This window comes from Callospermophilus lateralis, unplaced genomic scaffold, assembly GCF_048772815.1.
Source record: "Callospermophilus lateralis isolate mCalLat2 unplaced genomic scaffold, mCalLat2.hap1 Scaffold_44, whole genome shotgun sequence".
Taxonomy (NCBI): domain Eukaryota; kingdom Metazoa; phylum Chordata; class Mammalia; order Rodentia; family Sciuridae; genus Callospermophilus; species Callospermophilus lateralis.
Window position 1 is genome coordinate 823,627 of NW_027514389.1, and position 17,270 is coordinate 840,896.

General features: G+C 34.5%; 1 protein-coding gene across 1 annotated transcript; it reads right to left on the bottom strand.

Annotated features, from left to right (window-relative positions):
* Window positions 1–1,541: 1,541 nt before the first annotated feature.
* Window positions 1,542–17,193, bottom strand: LOC143389193 (transport and Golgi organization protein 1 homolog). Its single transcript, XM_077108306.1, has 18 exons — window positions 17,128–17,193; window positions 16,818–16,895; window positions 16,621–16,731; window positions 15,330–15,401; window positions 15,045–15,149; window positions 14,074–14,182; window positions 12,983–13,038; window positions 12,804–12,894; window positions 12,494–12,632; window positions 7,834–7,935; window positions 6,923–6,983; window positions 6,773–6,808; window positions 6,629–6,696; window positions 6,418–6,518; window positions 6,097–6,234; window positions 5,073–5,149; window positions 3,299–3,464; window positions 1,542–2,289 (listed from the first exon to the last, which is right to left on the bottom strand). The coding sequence occupies exons 1-18, from the start codon at window positions 17,176–17,178 to the stop codon at window positions 1,964–1,966; spliced, it is 1,887 nt and encodes a 628-aa protein (XP_076964421.1). The 5' UTR covers window positions 17,179–17,193; the 3' UTR covers window positions 1,542–1,963.
* Between the last annotated feature and the right edge of the window lie 77 nt (window positions 17,194–17,270).

A 17,270-nucleotide genomic window follows, 5' to 3' on the forward strand; every position in this document is an offset into this window, starting at 1 on the left:
ACTCAAACACAATTTGCTGGAGAGGACTTCTAAAACTTTTGAGATACAAAAGTATAATTGAATCAAGGGACAGTATTCTCTCACAACCGGTATATGGGCAACTACCTTGGGCTTTGCTACAGAAGTGGTACAATCAGATGGATGTAAGGAGAGGCAACTATGGGTGGCTTCAGAACTGCTCAGATAAACTACGTAGAACGCATTATAGCTTACTAATAGAATAAATACAAAAAAGGCTTTAGAGGGAAAACTACTGTTGATTTGAATAAAAAAATAAATCTGCCTTTCCTTGAAAATCTATCTTCCTAGCTGACATCACCTTTATTTAAATGCTATTTTAAAATTAGAAGTTATAGTAACTTCAGCATTGCCTTGTGTCCTGTAGAGGTTGAAAGATAAACTTGTGACTTAAATTTTATTTTACATGGTTAAAAATGGCATAAGCTATTATATGGTTTTCCTCTTACACACAGCTGCTGCTTCTGATATTAAATGGAGGCTATGTAGATTGAATTCTTCCTAACGGACTCAAATTCTTTTTGATTCTGAGTCATCTTCAGTAGTTTAGAGATTTTGTTTCACAGAGATTTTGTTTCACACTGAAGCTTTTGCCCCTATTTTGAGAATACTTAGGGGACATAAAAAGAACAATGATATGTTCTAGGTTTCAACAATCTTATTACTTTCTAGAACTTTAAAGAATGGAAGAATATGGTCTAGCAGTAAACATAAGTACCAGGCTTTTATAATTTTATTTAAATCTTAAAACTCTTAAAATGTACTGTTAAAATTGCTGTAATTAAAATTACAGCTCTGGAGAGCTAGTTCTTAGAAACATTGTTTTAAAGACAGTAGTTACAGATTCAGGACTTGCTTTAATTGATTTTTAAATAAAATATATTTGAGTATCTGTAAAAAAAAGAATTTAATTCAGCCCATAGTTGCTGATTAAAGACATTATAAGCCTTAGAGTTTCATTCATTCTTAGAGGATTATAGTTTTCTAATTTTTTTATCATATTTCTTGAAAATCAGTGGCAAGGTATGGGAAAGAGAAGAGTGTGTGTGTACATTTTTTAAAAGAAATTTCCTTATTTTTTATAAACACAACATATCACCCTATATTTTACCATTATAATGCAGTAATGGCAAAAGCAGTAGAACTTCAGGTCAAACAACTCTTGCTACTAATGTAAACTCATTCTCAGAAAACCATTCTCACATGGACAGTGGTTAGAAAAAAGTACATGAATGTGCTACAAAAATAGAGCCACAAGACTTCTCACAAGTAAAAGAAATTCCTCTGTATAAGTTCACAGTTGACCAAGGTCCAGCCTCCTTAACAGTGAGCAACAGGAAAGATGCTGCCAAGTCACCATCTTCAGTTCTGAGAGTGAGTTTACATGCTTCCCCAAAGGCACAAAGTCTCATGACGATCCAATGAATCAACAGACACTTGGGAAATATTAATAAACAATTTTTTATGAACTATTACAACAAAGAACTTCAGCAAGAAGGAAAATGAAGTTTATGATCTTTGAGTAAACATTTTTAGTGTAACAGTCTCTGCGACCAGATATTTAAAGAGGAAAATCAAGCTTATAAAACACCATTTCTCTGTTATCAACTGGAATACACTAAAAATAGGATAATGGAAACACATGTTCTTAAAGCATTTCCACAGGAAATGTCCAAAATTATGACATTCTAAATCATTTAGCAATTGTATATGCTACATTAACTAAAACAAAGGTATTCCTTATTGCACATTTTAAAGTTGGAAGGATACTCTAGTTTAAGTGGGGGATATTTAGGGGGAAAATATTTTGGCTCCAAATGTATACTGCACCAAGGCAGCTTCATTCTAAAAACATAAACCATTTAAAATAAACTTTTATATTTTGAAGCCAATAATCCTTCAACACAATGAATAAATAGTTCATAGTCCACTTTCTGACTAAGTGTCAGAGGTTAATTTTATGGGCCTGTTTTAAGGCCTGTGAACAGCCCTCACTACTCTGAGAATCGGGTGTAGATGGAGGTTCATCTTTAAAGCCTGAAGACATTAAGTCTTTTGCAGCAGGTGGTGGCCCATAGTCTTGGGGACCATGAGTTGGAGGTGGTAATGGGGCACCAGGAATGAAGTACTCTCTTGGGCCAAATGAGCCTAAAGGTCTAAATGGTGGAGGTCCTGGAAAAAAATCACGAGGGTCAAAAGGCAAATCCCGTTGTCCAGGTGGAATACCTGGTGGATATTCTCTGAAGCCTATTGGCGGATGCATACCAGGACCTGGAAAATAAAAAGGAAGTTATGTAAATACCCAGAAATTTCTGAACTTGGGTGATTTCAAGTATGTTAATATAGTCTTTAATTTCTCCCAAGCCTAGAACATCAACTGGTGAACATCCTGACTTGCCAGATGAGGCAAACTGAAATGGAACAAGTTTAGGTTATAGCCTGGCCAACCACCCATGAAGCAACATATTAAGGATTTAAACATGGCTCTACCTAGCTCCAGGCTTATCTTTTTCTTTCCCTACTATATAATTGCAGAATTATTTCTATCTCACAAGAGCTCCATTTATATTTGGAAGTACTATATTACCATGACAAGATGATAGATTATGAAATAAGAACTTTACTACATCAAAGAAATTTTGATAAAAGGAAATCTTACTATTTATTACTGTATCCATTAAAAATTCATAAAGTATTTCAGCATGGACTTTACACATGTCATCAGAATCAAGGTGCATGCCCTCCTGGAAAAGGCCTTCCACAGCCACCTAATTAAATCAGCAACATTTATTAGGTCACTGTTAAATCCTCCTCTTTAACACTTCCCTCTGACTTTTCTCAAGGTAAAGAGGGTTTGACTTTTCCTTTTCTATATTCTATAACCTACTGCTTATGCTTCCATTATGGGTGATTACAAACTTTATGCTATAGGATTTTCATATCTGTGACAAAATTTTAAGTTATGGCATGTGTCTCATCCACCTTTCCATCTATTGCAGTGCATATCAACATATTTTCAACAAACATCTGCAGAAGTAATATTTCTGGCTTTTCTCTATATAGCCCCTTATCCTTGTCTATGAGATAGCTATTGCCTATCTCAGTATAAGATTATGTAGTGTCCCATATGTCCCAGAAAACTGGAGGAAAAGTTAAAATGTACTCAGCTGTATCCTTTCATTGTTAAGACCTGAGATAGCAACCAACTGTTTTAGCAAGCAATAGAAATGAAAGATGAATGTGATTTATAAGTCAATCACTACTGTTCAGATCATCATACCAAATGGTGGTGGAGGAATTGGCCGAGGCCCAAAAGGCCCACCGAGCTGAAATGGAGGTCCATACCAAAAGGGAGGTGGTGGAGGCCGTCCCATCGGGGGTCCCATAGGGGGGCCCATGAAGGGTACCCCTGAGAAAGGAGGGGGCCCTTTCATAGCCATATTAACCTGCAATTTAAGATTTTAAAGCAGTTAAAAGTTTTAAAATTCCTATGTATTAAGACAAAGTACCAACACCGATAAAAGCTAAAACCCAAAACCGGCACCTGTCCAGAGAACACCATCAGTGCAACAAAACTCTACCCACCCCTCCTGTGTATTCCCACTGACAGCTTACAGAAGTTAGAAGGATTCCACAAGAGGGAGCAGTTTGTTACTGATTATATCTGCACAGGAAAGGGAAAGGGGCAAGAGGAATGACAGAGGTTATTAACAGAGGTGATTTCTGACCAGTATGTCATGCTGTATTCACTACAACCTATTTCAAAGGGATCCCCCCCTTCCCCATCACTTCCCTTTCATCACAATAGCTCATTACTTCCATATTAAGAATGAACAGAATAAAATGAAAAATCCATTCCCTACCCATGTAATAATAGCTACTATTCAGAGTATCTTCAGTAAGTCTTTCATATATTATTCAACCTCTGAGATCTTTAAGTAGACTGTCTTGTTTTAAATAAGAGGGAACAAAAGCAAATGGATTATCATAATTTGTTGAAGGCCACACTGCATATTAAAGGGTCTCAATCCCAGGTTTGCCTCCAAGCCATGCTTTTCCCACCTCTACTCCTCTCTAACAACGGGTCTTTGCTCTCTTTTAAGTCTTCTACTACAAAGGGGTTTGGGGGTCTTATCTAAGCTGCCCTTAGATTGCTCCAGAGATGTATATTCCTGGAATATGTATACACTGGAACTTGAGAAGTATTTTCCAACACAATGCTATATACACAAATTAGGAAGACAAGGCTTTAATATTTACTTTCATTTACTGTACACCATTTGAGATATTGATTTATCATTTCCTATGAGTAGTGGGTTTGAGACTAAACAATTAAAAATTTATTTTATTATAGAGCTGCAGAAGACCTACCAGATATAATAGCAACAGTTACAAGAAAATGCACTTATGTGAACAAATGAGAACATTGCTTGGGACTGGCTCAAGAGGTCATTTCAGATTATCATTGTTGCACTGAAACAGTATTTCACTTTCAGAAAATCTGATACCAATCTAATTCAAATCACCCAAAATAGGGTTTGCACAAATGGAGGAATTCTTAAATAGCATTCTTCCAAATAAAAGTAAAAATGATGAATTATATAATTTATAATGAATTTACTTTGCCTTAGAACATTCAACACAAAACACCATATAAAGTTAGAGTGATAACTTTTCACATTCTGTAGTTCATTATAGTTATACACACTTAAGCCACATTTCCAAGTTAAGGAGAAAAGTAAGCTCAATATTGCATGCCGTTTAAACCAAACAAGATCAGTGCCATGCTCTGAATAGCCTTCCCAAAAATGCACAGAATAAAACCCAATTCAGTTCTCAACCTCTAAGTACTTACTCCAACTGGATGCTCAAAGAAGTAATGGTAGAAACTGAGAGGGTCTCAGGTTCTTGGGGAACAGTTTGCTTTTGCTTTTTAAAAAACAAATGGGATAGTACAAATAGAACACAAAGAAGGATAAAGCAAAGAGCAAGTACTGTAGGAAAGCTACATGTTCTTGCACGAGCACGTGATTCACAGTAACTACAGAACTTACCTTGCCCTCATCCGTCACCTTAGCTGGAGAAGAACTTCTGGAGCTGCTGTTCATGTGAGTTGGACCACATCCTGGGTCTGTTAGAGATCAAAGAATGGATTCAGACTTATTCTAACATGAAAAGAATAAAAATCCTGCATCCACAATTACAGATTCTTTGAAATTACTTGGTCTCTTTACCAGAGGCAACGGGTTTCCCAGATGCCTCAGAAGACCATTGAGTACGAGGTAAAGGTCCATCCATTGACCCTTGGGAAAGAAAGATCAGAGCCCTTGTATGTATTTTTCAGAAGAAATAAACCACTGGTGGACAGGTCAGGGTTCAAAAATAACTAGAAAGCAACATTAAAAATGGGTTGCCCAGGGGTTGGTGTCATAGCTCAGTTGTAGAGTGTTTGCCTAGCATGCGTGAGGCACTGGGTTTGATTCTCAGCACCACACCATCTACAATTAAAAATATTTTTTTTAAAAAATGGGTTGCCCAATACGTAAATCACAATTTATGAAGAGACTTAAGTAAAATAAAGAACTGCCTTGGGTTGATAGAACAGCAAATTAATACGTACTGGTCCTAAACTTTAAGCTATAGACTTGAAGTATGTGTAGTTGGCTTTTCTTTAGTCTGTATAACCTGACTTCCAATCTTACCAAGACTACAGTCCTATTTAGAATTTGAAATAAGACTCAGTATTTCATATTGGAAATATGTATGCCACATAAAGTTTAAGGCTACTTTTATAATATTTGGGAAAGGAACACCATAGAGATTTAATTTAAAGATAAAGGTTTACACTTCACAGTGTAAAATTTAAAAGAAAAAAACAATACAGGGACCTCCAGGAAAAAAAAAAAATGTTTTCTATTCTAGAACAGATTTTACAGAAAACATTCACTAAGATAAAGTAAGAAATCATCTTCTATATATTGTACAGGCCCAAATTCTATGTTTTCATTAGAATATTCAAAAGGGAAAAAAACCAAAACCTTGAAGCAGTTTACTATAAAGCAACATGTGAATGCTCACCAAATCCATTTCTAGGCATATCTCTTGGATTAAGAGTAGCAGAAGGAGGTCTCCCAGCTGGCTCTGCTGTCAGTGGAGGGGAACATTCTCCACCACTCATGGGGGATGGACCAAAAGAGCCATTATGGCTCAGTGGACCTAAAGATAACAATGCCGTGTTACTACTTTAAGGCAGCCTTCTCCCTGACACCAACCCCGACACCTCCCGCTTTAGCAAATCATTCAGATTATTTCATAACCATTACACACAGAAATAAAAAGTAATTTACATACATTCTGCACCAAGAAATAAAATAGCTCCTTTTACAAAGTGCCCCCTACCTCTCCCAGGAGGATTTTGTAAATTTGGTCTCCCCGGCATTGGTTTTACAATCACAGGTTCATATTGCCGCATTGCCATCTTTTGGGTCATTTCCAGTAGTCTTGAATATTGAGAAAGAATGGGCTGAATTATGAAACAGCAATCATAGATAATATCTAGCATAACCTTAAAACACTATAAAACATACAGTAAGATATAAAAATTACATACTTCTGTCTCAAATTAGCAGCTTCCCTTCTCTCTTCAGCTATGGCTCTTTCTGCAGAACGAGCTTTGAGCTATTAAAGAGAAAATATTCAAATTCAGTTGCGGTAGGCTATGCAAAAAATAAAGAAAAGGGGGAAAAAATCTTACCCAATTATCATGAGCTTTCTTCTCATGCATTGCAATCTGAAAAAGACAACACATTAAAAAAATGTTTTTAGGGACTCATTATAATAGCCTATAATTGTCTGTATTAGATATCAAAGAATTCTGCAACTACAGGACAGTATTAATTACTACCTGGTTTTTAAATGAGCGCTTGGTTTTCTGTAATTCTTCTTCCATCTCTTCAATTCTCCGCCTAAGAATTACAACAATTGAATAAAATTTGGAACATTCTGACCATTCCATCAGCTATACTTTTAAAGACTTTTATCATACATAAGAAAAACATTTCATAGTTATATGAATCCAGTGTGATCAAAACTAATACTACAGGCCAGGTGCAATGCCACATGCCAGTAATCCCAATGATTGGGAAGCTGAGACAGCAGGATCACAAGTTAGAGGTCAGTCTCAGCAATTAAGTGGGAACCTATGCAACTGAGACCCTGTCTCAAAGTAAAAAAAAAAAAAGGTCTAAGGATGTAGCTTAGTAGTAAAGCACCATAAATAAATAAATAAATAAATAAATAAAATAAAAACCTAATACTAATAACTTTTTTATCATTTAATTGCTAGAGATTCTGAATTGATAAATTATAATTTCCTTAACTGTTCATCAGTGTGTTCTCAAGTAATTCTGCTAGAAATATCTTCCTCCTTAAAACTTTTTTTCTTTTTTTCAAATTATATCCATAGAAGATTTCCAAGGTCTATCAAATGCCACACTTTTGTGGGTCTTGATATAACACACAGCAAACTGATTTCTTAAAGAATTACTACAACATACAAAACCCCCAGAACTGTTTGCATTGACCAAGTTCCCTATGGTCTTGCCCATTGGGTACAAGTAAATTTTTGTTAACATTTTTCATTTGTTAAGTTGAAATTTATTTTTTCTCCTGTGTGAATTGAATGTGTTCATATTCTCTTGTTATTTATACTTCCATGCTATTTTCTTCTATCTACATAATGTAAAAAAATGATTAAAAAGAAAGCTAACACTAATTCATTAGACATTGACACCCTCCTTTAGAAACTGAACTCACTTGTAATTTTTAATTTCCTGTACAGCGGAAACCACCTTTTCATCTGCAGCTGACAGCTGCTGCTCTTTTTCTAGTCTCTCACATTCTTCTTGACTCAGTTTCCTAAAATAAAGCCAGTTATCAAATCAAAAGTTTCTCTTTGTGAATATCACTTCCCACAATTCTATAAAATGCTTAGGCACATAAAATAGGAATTCAAACCTGCAATTTCATAAATCAAACTCTGGCAAATCACTTACATTTTCTAACTTCTCCTCTTAATTCTCTACTTACCAGTAAATAAAATAAATGTGAAAACAACATGTGCCCCAAGGGCAAGTCTCCTGTGTGTAAGATAATAAAAACTCACTTTACTTCAATGTGGAAGATCAGGACTGATAAACCTAACATAATTAAACATATTAGGATAAAGCAGGGGATAATTCTTTTCTCGTTTCTGCCATGGGTAGGACACTAAGTATATCTTTGTCATGGAGGAACTCTTTTCTCAATCCAAGACTGGTACCATAATAAAGATATAGTCAAAGAAAAAATCTTCTAGAATATGTCTTTTAGCTATGCAATTAACCACAGAACATTTTTCACACTTTAGATATCTATTTCAAAAGAAATGTAAATTAAGCAAAAAGACAAATCTGAGTTTTGATAATGTCTATCAACCAGAAAAAGAAGCCAAACTGACCCACTATCAGAGTATTATCTACTGACAAGTTTTAACTCTGATCATAAAACTCAAGATGTTCATCTACTGACACAAAGGTAGCCACAATTAATGATTTAAAAAATACTATTTCCTGCTATCCTTGTACTACTTTAGCCATAGTTCCAATTCAAAAGATAATTAACTTGAAACTTAATCTTCCATAAATCAGAAGAACTGCAGTAAAAAAGGATTACTGATACCAAATAAAAAAAGGGGATTATATATTCTTATATAGCTTCTAATTTAATTCTTCAGCAAGTATTTCATGAGTGGCTATAATATACTAGTTACCTTGTAAGATGCTAAAGAATAAAAGAGCTCACTGTTTCAGGTATAAATGATGCCTAAAGGAATATAATAATTTTCCCCACTGGCTAAAGAAGGAATATGGAGAAAACTGAATCTTGAAGGACAGAGAGAATTTTGTTTCCAATTATCAAAGAGTTAGTCTGAGAGCACTAAGAACAATCAAACATCTTTATAAGAATATAAAATTGTGTTTGAAGGGATCCAAGCTAAAAAGTCAGTGAAGATATATGTATGTGGCCAAGATCCATTAGAAAAAGGAATCTCAGAATTACAAGTAAGGCTGGCACTTTAAGGTACTTTTCTCCTACTAAAGATAACACAAAGATATGAGTCTGAACCAAGCCTTCATTAAATTCCTGGGCTTAGAGGAAAAAAGAGGCTACCAATAAAGGGACCCTAAATAAAAGCCCTAGTCTTTGAGTTTAGATTAGAAAGTACTGCACACTTAAGTGATGAACAGGCAAAAAATCCAAAAGGAACAATACTGAAACATTGAAAAGACAAGTCATTTTTGAATTATCTTAATTGCTGACTAAGTTTAAAGTGACAATCTTACTCAAGTAACCTCAACACTTTTCTATAAGAAGATAACTTCGTCTTAGTCCTCAAATTTCATCTATAATTATCACAACAATGTTGGCCAATCAAAACTGACCAGGCACTCCATAAGACAAAATTCTGTGAGAAAAAATCCCACAGAAAAGGAAACCACCGAATGGGGTTATCCGCACATGTTTTAAAATCACTGTGCTTTATATAGTCAAAAAAGTAAAGTCAAGATTATGAATTTCAGGGCTGGGAATATAGTTTAGTTGGTAAAGTGCTGCCTTGCACGCACAAGGCTCTGGGTTCAAACATCAGCACCACAAAAGAGGAAAAAAAAAAGATCATGAATTTTGTCAAAGGATTAGAAACTATAAAACCAAGAAATAGTTGGGTGTGGTGACCTACCTACAGTCGAAGATACTCAGGAGGCAGAGGCAGAATTATGAGATTAAAGATAGCTTGGAAAGCACTAAGACCCTATTCCCTTATGAGAAAGAGCAAGGAGTCTGGGGAGGTAGCTCAATAGTAGAGCACATGGCTCAAGGTCCTGGGTTTGAGCTGTAGTACTGAAATAGGACTGGGGTTGTGGCTCAGTGGTGAAGCACGAGCCCCAGATGTGTGGGGCACTGGGATCAGTCCACAACACCACATAAAATAAATAAAATATTGTGTCGAGCTGGGGATGTGGCTCAAGCGGTAGCATGCTCGCCTGGCATGCGTGCGGCCAAGGTTCAATCCTCAGCACCCCATGCAAACAAAGATGTGGTGTCTGCCAAAAACTAAAAAATAAATTTAAATTCTCTTTCTCTCTCTCTTAAAAAAAATCCTATAAAAAATAAAATATTGTGTCTATCTACAACTAAAATAATATTTTAAACCCTGAATTTTTTAAAATCCTAAACTCAATGAATGATTTTAGCAGCAGATTTGGGAAGTAAAATAAATCCTAGTGCTTTTAAGACAGGTCAGAAGAAAATATCCAGAAGAAGTAAATCCAGAATGTAGGAGGCAGGGGAAATCAAATTCTAATATGCATTATTATAATCAGAAGAGAGAATGAGGTAAAATCAACATTTAGAAAAAGACTCGAAAATTCAAGAAGTGTTTAATGGTTCCAAGCAACATAACTGCAAGAGGAAAAGTGGGTGGGGTGGGGAAAACTACACCTAGGCACTTCCCAATACAACTGTTATAAAAACAGAGAAAGGACTACAGAAACTAGGGGAGGGATAAGACCAAACAACAATGATAATGGACTCCTTAAAGAAAAATTAATTGAATATTTTTAAATTGCTAAAACTAAGTAACAGTCAAAATTCAGTAGCCAAAAGAAAGATCCTTTAAAAATGGAAACTGGTTTTAACTCTAATCATGAAGTTCATGTCAACCTAATACAGATTATAAAGGTAGCAATATTTAGTGGATAAAATACTATTCTCGGTTTATCCTTGTACTACCTTTGATACACTAATCAAATCTATCATTAAAGGACAATGTTCAAATAGAATGAAAATAATTTCAAATAAGAAACCAACAGTGTAGAATGCAGAACCACAGAAACTTTAAATATGTGTATAAATTGAATGAATGTCTTGTGGAGTTCACAGTATATGAAGTACTAACATACGATGCCACAACAGTTATCTGATTCAGGAGCTACTTAAAGCCCATAAAAAGAAAATAATAAACCTATTAATCTATGTCAGGTTTTTATTAAATCCAGAATATATACCATGGCCTTTAAATTATGAGAAGATGAATAAAATTATAATTATATAATTATAATTCCATTATAATTTATGATTACAATGAGCTTATACAGGGGATGAGGAAAATAATTAAAAATATTTAAACTATTAAAAAGATACAAGGAAGAAAAAAAGAACAGGTCATCAAATAGAAAGCAAATTCTTCATAAACCTCAGGCACATATTGACATGGACAGACTTATATTTTAGAAAGTCCACTCAAGCGGGTATAGAGAAAACTACTAAGAATTTGAAAAAAGTTATATACAAATATAAAAAATGGAGAATGAAGACAGATGATCTAGGTTAGAAACAGAAAAGATGACACAGGCATGAACTGACATAGTACCTGGGGATGAGTAAAAAGAGTACAAACCACAGATGATGACTGAATGAATTTTGGAGGAGTTGAAAAAAATAGTGCTACAATTTAATTGCATTACAAAGAAAATTAATTGCCATTTAGGTCATTCAGATTACTAGTAGGGACAGAGAAAACAAGTGTTCTTTTTAAAAAAAGTGATAAAATGAGAAATGCTTCTTTGAAACAGGCCAGGAATTTAGAACTGGCCTGAACAAAAATTTGAGATTCTTAAAAGGTCGCTTGGAGATCACAGAATTTTAGAAAAGTTAATGGAAAGGTTTCAATATTTAATGCATTAATTAGGCAACAGAAGTCAAAATACCTAAAAATAGTTAGGTCTGCAAGAAGGTAAGTCTTTGCTTTACAAAAAATAACTAGCTCCACACTAAGAAGATTAATATATAAATATATACTACAAACAAGTACTTCTGTAATCATAACTCCTAAGGTCCTTGCCACAGTTCCATTTTGTGTGAACATCTGAGATATTCAAGTCCAAAACTTGTACCATCAATAAGTAAATATTATTCCTTTTTGAAGTTTTTATTCTACTAAAACATGTCATTCCAAATCACTCAGTATTTTTAAAGATCCAGAGTTAGAGATATAAGTTCAAAACATTAGAATTACATAACTGATCACAATAAAAGGTACTTAAAATAAATAGGGGGATCATAGAAAGGGTCTAGAACTTTGAGAGGTATTTCCACATCAGTGACTGTTAATACCATTTTACCACTTCCTGCCTTCATATGAATTTGACAATTGATTACGATGTCCTCACAGCCTTAGTTTATGGTTCCAACTACATCAGGACTCTTAAGACTGATGGTGGAAAGAAAAATGCAACTTATAGGAAACAAAACACAAAGGAAAAAAGACAAATCTCTACTTATTAAAACTAGAAGAAATTGTAAATAATCTTAAGAAAAGATAAAATTATCTATTAGTTCACACAGTGATAACAATAACAAACAATGAAAATCTTACTTTTGTAGTGCCATCTCATCTTTCTGGTAGAGTTCATTTAAAATCTCCACTTTCTGCCTTAGAGTTTTGCATTCCTCTTCCAGTCCAACTTTAGAAGACTGTAGTGAATTGCAGTCACCTTCTAATTTCTTTATTTGGTCTGTAAAGGATAAAACAGCTTATCTCTATATGTGTACAAGGACTTAAGAACTTGTTTGAAGGAGTAGTGCCAAGAAAAGTAAGAAGCATGAAAGCAAGAAGCCATTCTTTATCTTTCCAATAAAATTTTAAGTCTTTCCAACATGGCAATTTCTTCTCAAGAAGAACCCACCTTCTAGATTACATTTTGTGGACATCGAGGCTCTTAGCTTAGGTTGTAAAAGTTTTAGATCCTCTTCAACTACTGATATTGTAGTTTGTGTCTAAAAATTGCAGAAAAGAGAGGTATTCTTAAAAGTGAGGCACAGGAAGAATTCACAGGCACTATGGGACTCTTACAAAGAACTATACCTGAGAGACATCAATCATCTGGTTAATTTGATCTTTGATCTTCTCATTTCGATCACCTAAAAAACAAAAGACTTTAGCTTTTTCTTTCCTTACTTTTAACTCTATATTCTCCTAACTTCCCCCAACAAAATAATGATTGTGTTCAAACACCAGAAGAAAAAAAAATCAATTAAATAACTAAACTGATTAGACTAATGACTTTTAAGAGAATTGCAAGCTTAGATTTAAAAAAAAAAGAGAGAGAGGTGAATTTCAGGCTGGGGTTGTGGCTCAGTGGTAGAGTGCTCACCTAGTATGTGTGAGGCACTGAGTTTGATCCTCAGCATAAAAATAAATAAAAGTACTGTGTCTGTCTTAAAAACAAAACAAAAAAAAGGTGAATTTCTAGTTTGTACAACTAAAATGTTATCTATGCTATTCTTGTAAGATAAAAGCTTTTCTTCTCTCTCAGATCTATCTTCACATGGGCAAGTAAGTGTCTTATTTAGAAAGATTCAATCCTCTGTTTTCTCCCTGAATCTACTACCAGGTGTGGTTTGAAATACTTGCTATGTAAGCAATATCCAACTTGGGAGAAAACATCTGGAAATATTTTCCTCATCAGTAAACACTGTTACACTCCCTCTCTCTAGCTTTCTGATAGTCTCTAGCCTCTGTTCTCACAGCCTTAGTTTATGGTTCCAACTACCTCCGGAATTTTAAGACTGACTGTGGACCTTAAAACCACAGAGCCATAGAGATGATGAGTATCAAAATCAACTATCATCTGCATAAGTTAAGAAACAAATTTCTCTTACTGTACAATGTTCAATACTTAGAGGTATAGGATCTGACTATTGTAGCTGCAGTGTACTTACTAGTTTTCAATGGGATAGAAAAAGTCAGTGTTCTTCACATGCCTATTGCTACATTATACCCCAGCAACCCACCTCTGCCAATGCAACAGACATATCTATAGATCCAGTGATATGTGTCTACAACCCTGAAGCTTAAGAAGAAAATCAGCCAGCTGAAAAGTGGCATCTGTATAAATACTTAATTAAAGACAGGAAAGCAAAAAAAGGATTCAACCTCCCTGAGACTGATCTTACCTGCTACCTCTCCGTTGGTGAATTCATCTGACTCATCTTCTCTATTTTGATCCTCAGATTCAGATTCACATTGTAACCGATTCAACTGTGTGATATAATTAGTCAAAGCCTAGAAAAGAAGCAAAAGGTTGGAAGACTCTCGATTTTAATTCAGAAGATTTCAGGAGAATTCATGAGATGAAACATGTATTTGGAGTATAAATTTACATTAATAGTATCATCTTTGTGATTAAGAGCTACAAGTAAATCTTTCTGGGTCTTCTCAAATGATTTGATTTGTTCACTGAGCTCAGCGTGTGATGTACTCCAGTCTTTGACTTCCTGCTGCAACTGAAAAGTCAAAACACATGAATTCCTATGGGTTAGGGAGGGGTTTCTGCACTGGATACATCAGGACTACAAGACTTAGACAAAGAAATAGAGAACCATACTCCTTGGTGGCCTGCCTCAATCGAGGGGGTTGAGACCTTGGTTAAGGAAGAGGGCAGAGTGGCCCCAACTCTCACAGCTGGAGTAAGAACATCAGAGCTCTCAGGAAGTTGACCCTGTTTATTGCATTCCCCAGAAAATTGCTGCCAATTCAAATAATTTACCTCCAGCAGGAATGGCTGGGCACATATGACTGTCTCCTAAATTTAGACTCCTTATCATGTAATCTTCCCTTGGCCGGTGAATCAGTAACTACTCAAAAGAGGATCATAAAATACTTAATTTTCTGGTTTAAAAGTTTCTTTGAGGCTATGCAAGTTAATAACTGATTGACATTTGATAAGAAAAGCAATAATCCAAAGATCCAAAACAGATGGAGAACATATAGATGCACTCAATTTAGGGAGCATGTTTAAACTTTGCATATCTAGAAAAGGTCCTACATGAATATTCCTTACCTCAGAAACAGATCCAAGAAAGATACAAGATAATGATATTCACTTCTCTAGTTTACATTATGTATGACATCAAATTTTTTTTACCTGCTCTTTCGTCTTCTTAAGCACGGTATTTTCTTTCTGAAGCTGACAGCATTCCAACTTCACCTTCTCTTCACGAAGCTTAGCTTCATTAAAGACAATTTGAAGCTAATGCAAAACACTACAGTTAGTGAATTAATTCCAAAGAAAAAACAAAGTTATACTTTCCCAAACCAGACATCATATAGTTCTCATTTTTTGCACATTTTAGCACACTTCAAATTTTTGGTCCGCAACAAAACTAAGATGTAGTATTAATATCCCGTTAGCAAGAGTTGGCAGCTTTACCTCTGAAAGTTCAGAAGTGTTCACTGAAATGACATCTTTAAGCTTCTCTATAGATTTCTTATTTTCCATTATCTGCCAGGTGAAAACAGAACACAAAATATGCATTAGGATTTCAGTAGAAATAGTGATATGTGTGTGTGTGTGTGTGTGTGTGTGTGTGTGTGTACACACATATATATACTAAAAAAGATAAACACAACAAAATATTTGTCAAGCCATCCCATTACATTTCAGATAAATGCAGGGGATCCAGCTTTGGACTAAGCAAAAAATCAAGAACTGAAAGAGATGAGGGAAAATGAAGTCATAAATATTTCATGGCATCCACAACCTTACTGTTTATGAGATAACCAGAAAAAAAGGTCAAAGTATAGAAAATCATAATGCAATTATAAAATGCTTTAAAGCATAGAAAATTAATTAATTACTGTTTCAAATAAACCAGTTCAAATTACTAATTTTTTTCTAGTGATAGAGAAAAAAATTTCCCAAGATAATTTTTAAAATTTTCTTATCTGAAGTAAAAAATGATAAAATTTAAGGGAGAATAGACTAATCTCACATACAGAAGAATTCCCAAAAATTTATAAATATATTTGCTCCTTAAGGAAGTGGACATAACTCTGCAATCTTTGTTTGCAATGCCTGGGATTGAATCCTGACACTCATGCATGCTAGGCAAGTGCTCTACCATGAGCTGCATCCTGAGCTCGTAACTCTTCATACTTTAACTGTGGGCTGTGCATGGTAACTTCCAAAGAATATAATATGAAAAGGATTGGAAAGAATTTTTACAGTGGAGAAATCTGATAAATACTACCTCAGCTAGGTGATCAAGCTTACTTTGGGGTAGGATATTTCAGAACACACTCTCTACTATCTTTTGCAACTTTTATGTAATTACAGAAACTTATAGAAATTGAAAATGAAATATGTAAGTAAAATTTTTTTAAGTACAGAAAATTGATTAATTCATTACTCTTTCAAGTAAAAAGTAAACAAATACTGTTCAATTGGACAATAGTTTTTTAGTTGATCTGCATGTTTCCAAAGGTAGAGCAAAGCAATATGAAAATTATCCAAGGTTGAGAATAAAAATATTTCCTAGGCCCATAAAAATAATTTGTTGTATCAGTACTTAAAAGTTCCACAAAATGGGCACAGAAGTGGGTTCAACTTCCTTGACTCCTAATCTTACTTTAGTTAACAGCTGGACTAAGTTCAACTTAACCAATTTTACAAAATATTTCAAAGGCCAAATTACAGCAACACTTAGCAGCAAAACTCTTACCAAGTCGTGATTCTTAGCATTCTGTTCTCTTTCAGATTCTAACATAACATGAAGACTTTTAGCTCTCTCATCCAGAAATTCTTTAGCTTTTTCAAGAAGCTTTATTTTATCCTGGGAAAAAAGGTGTCAAGATTACTCACTCATTACATTTACTTTTGAGTTTGGAATGTAATTCCCCCCTAAGAAGGGATTTTTACCTTATATTTAGTTGCTTCATCAGAAAGAATCATATTTTGTTTCATAATTTCTTGGATCTGTTTCTTTGATTCCTTCATCTATGTAAATAAAGCATTCAGAATTAAGATACACAAATTATAGTGCTACTATACAAGTTACTTCCAGACAAGTGACCCTTTCCAGAAGAATGTATACATATGACTGCTTAGAATTTGGATGATTTGTAGGAAATAATGAAATAAAAATTGTAAAATACGATTTTTAAATTAAAACAGGTAGAAATGATTCAAGCTAGAACCAAGGGAGAAAGAAACAAAAAAATAATTATACCTTCTGTTCATACTTTGAAAATTTCTGTATCAGTTCTTGATCTTCTTTCATGAAATTGATTATCTTTTGGGCAATTTGCTGTTCAGTGACTAAAGGGGGGAAATACACAAGATTATTACAATCACTAAATGAAATTCAATTAC

Bases quoted from the DNA above. Each gene is read 5' to 3' on its own strand.
- LOC143389193 (XM_077108306.1), bottom strand. From the start codon at position 17,178: ATGAAAGAAGATCAAGAACTGATACAGAAATTTTCAAAGTATGAACAG. The intron at 13,039-14,073 runs GTAAGATCAGTC...TTTGTTTTTTAG, and splicing joins CACCAACGGAGAGGTAGCAG to GTGATCGAAATGAGAAGATC. The intron at 3,465-5,072 runs GTAAGTTCTGTA...CTTAAATTGCAG, and splicing joins AGGTGACGGATGAGGGCAAG to GTTAATATGGCTATGAAAGG.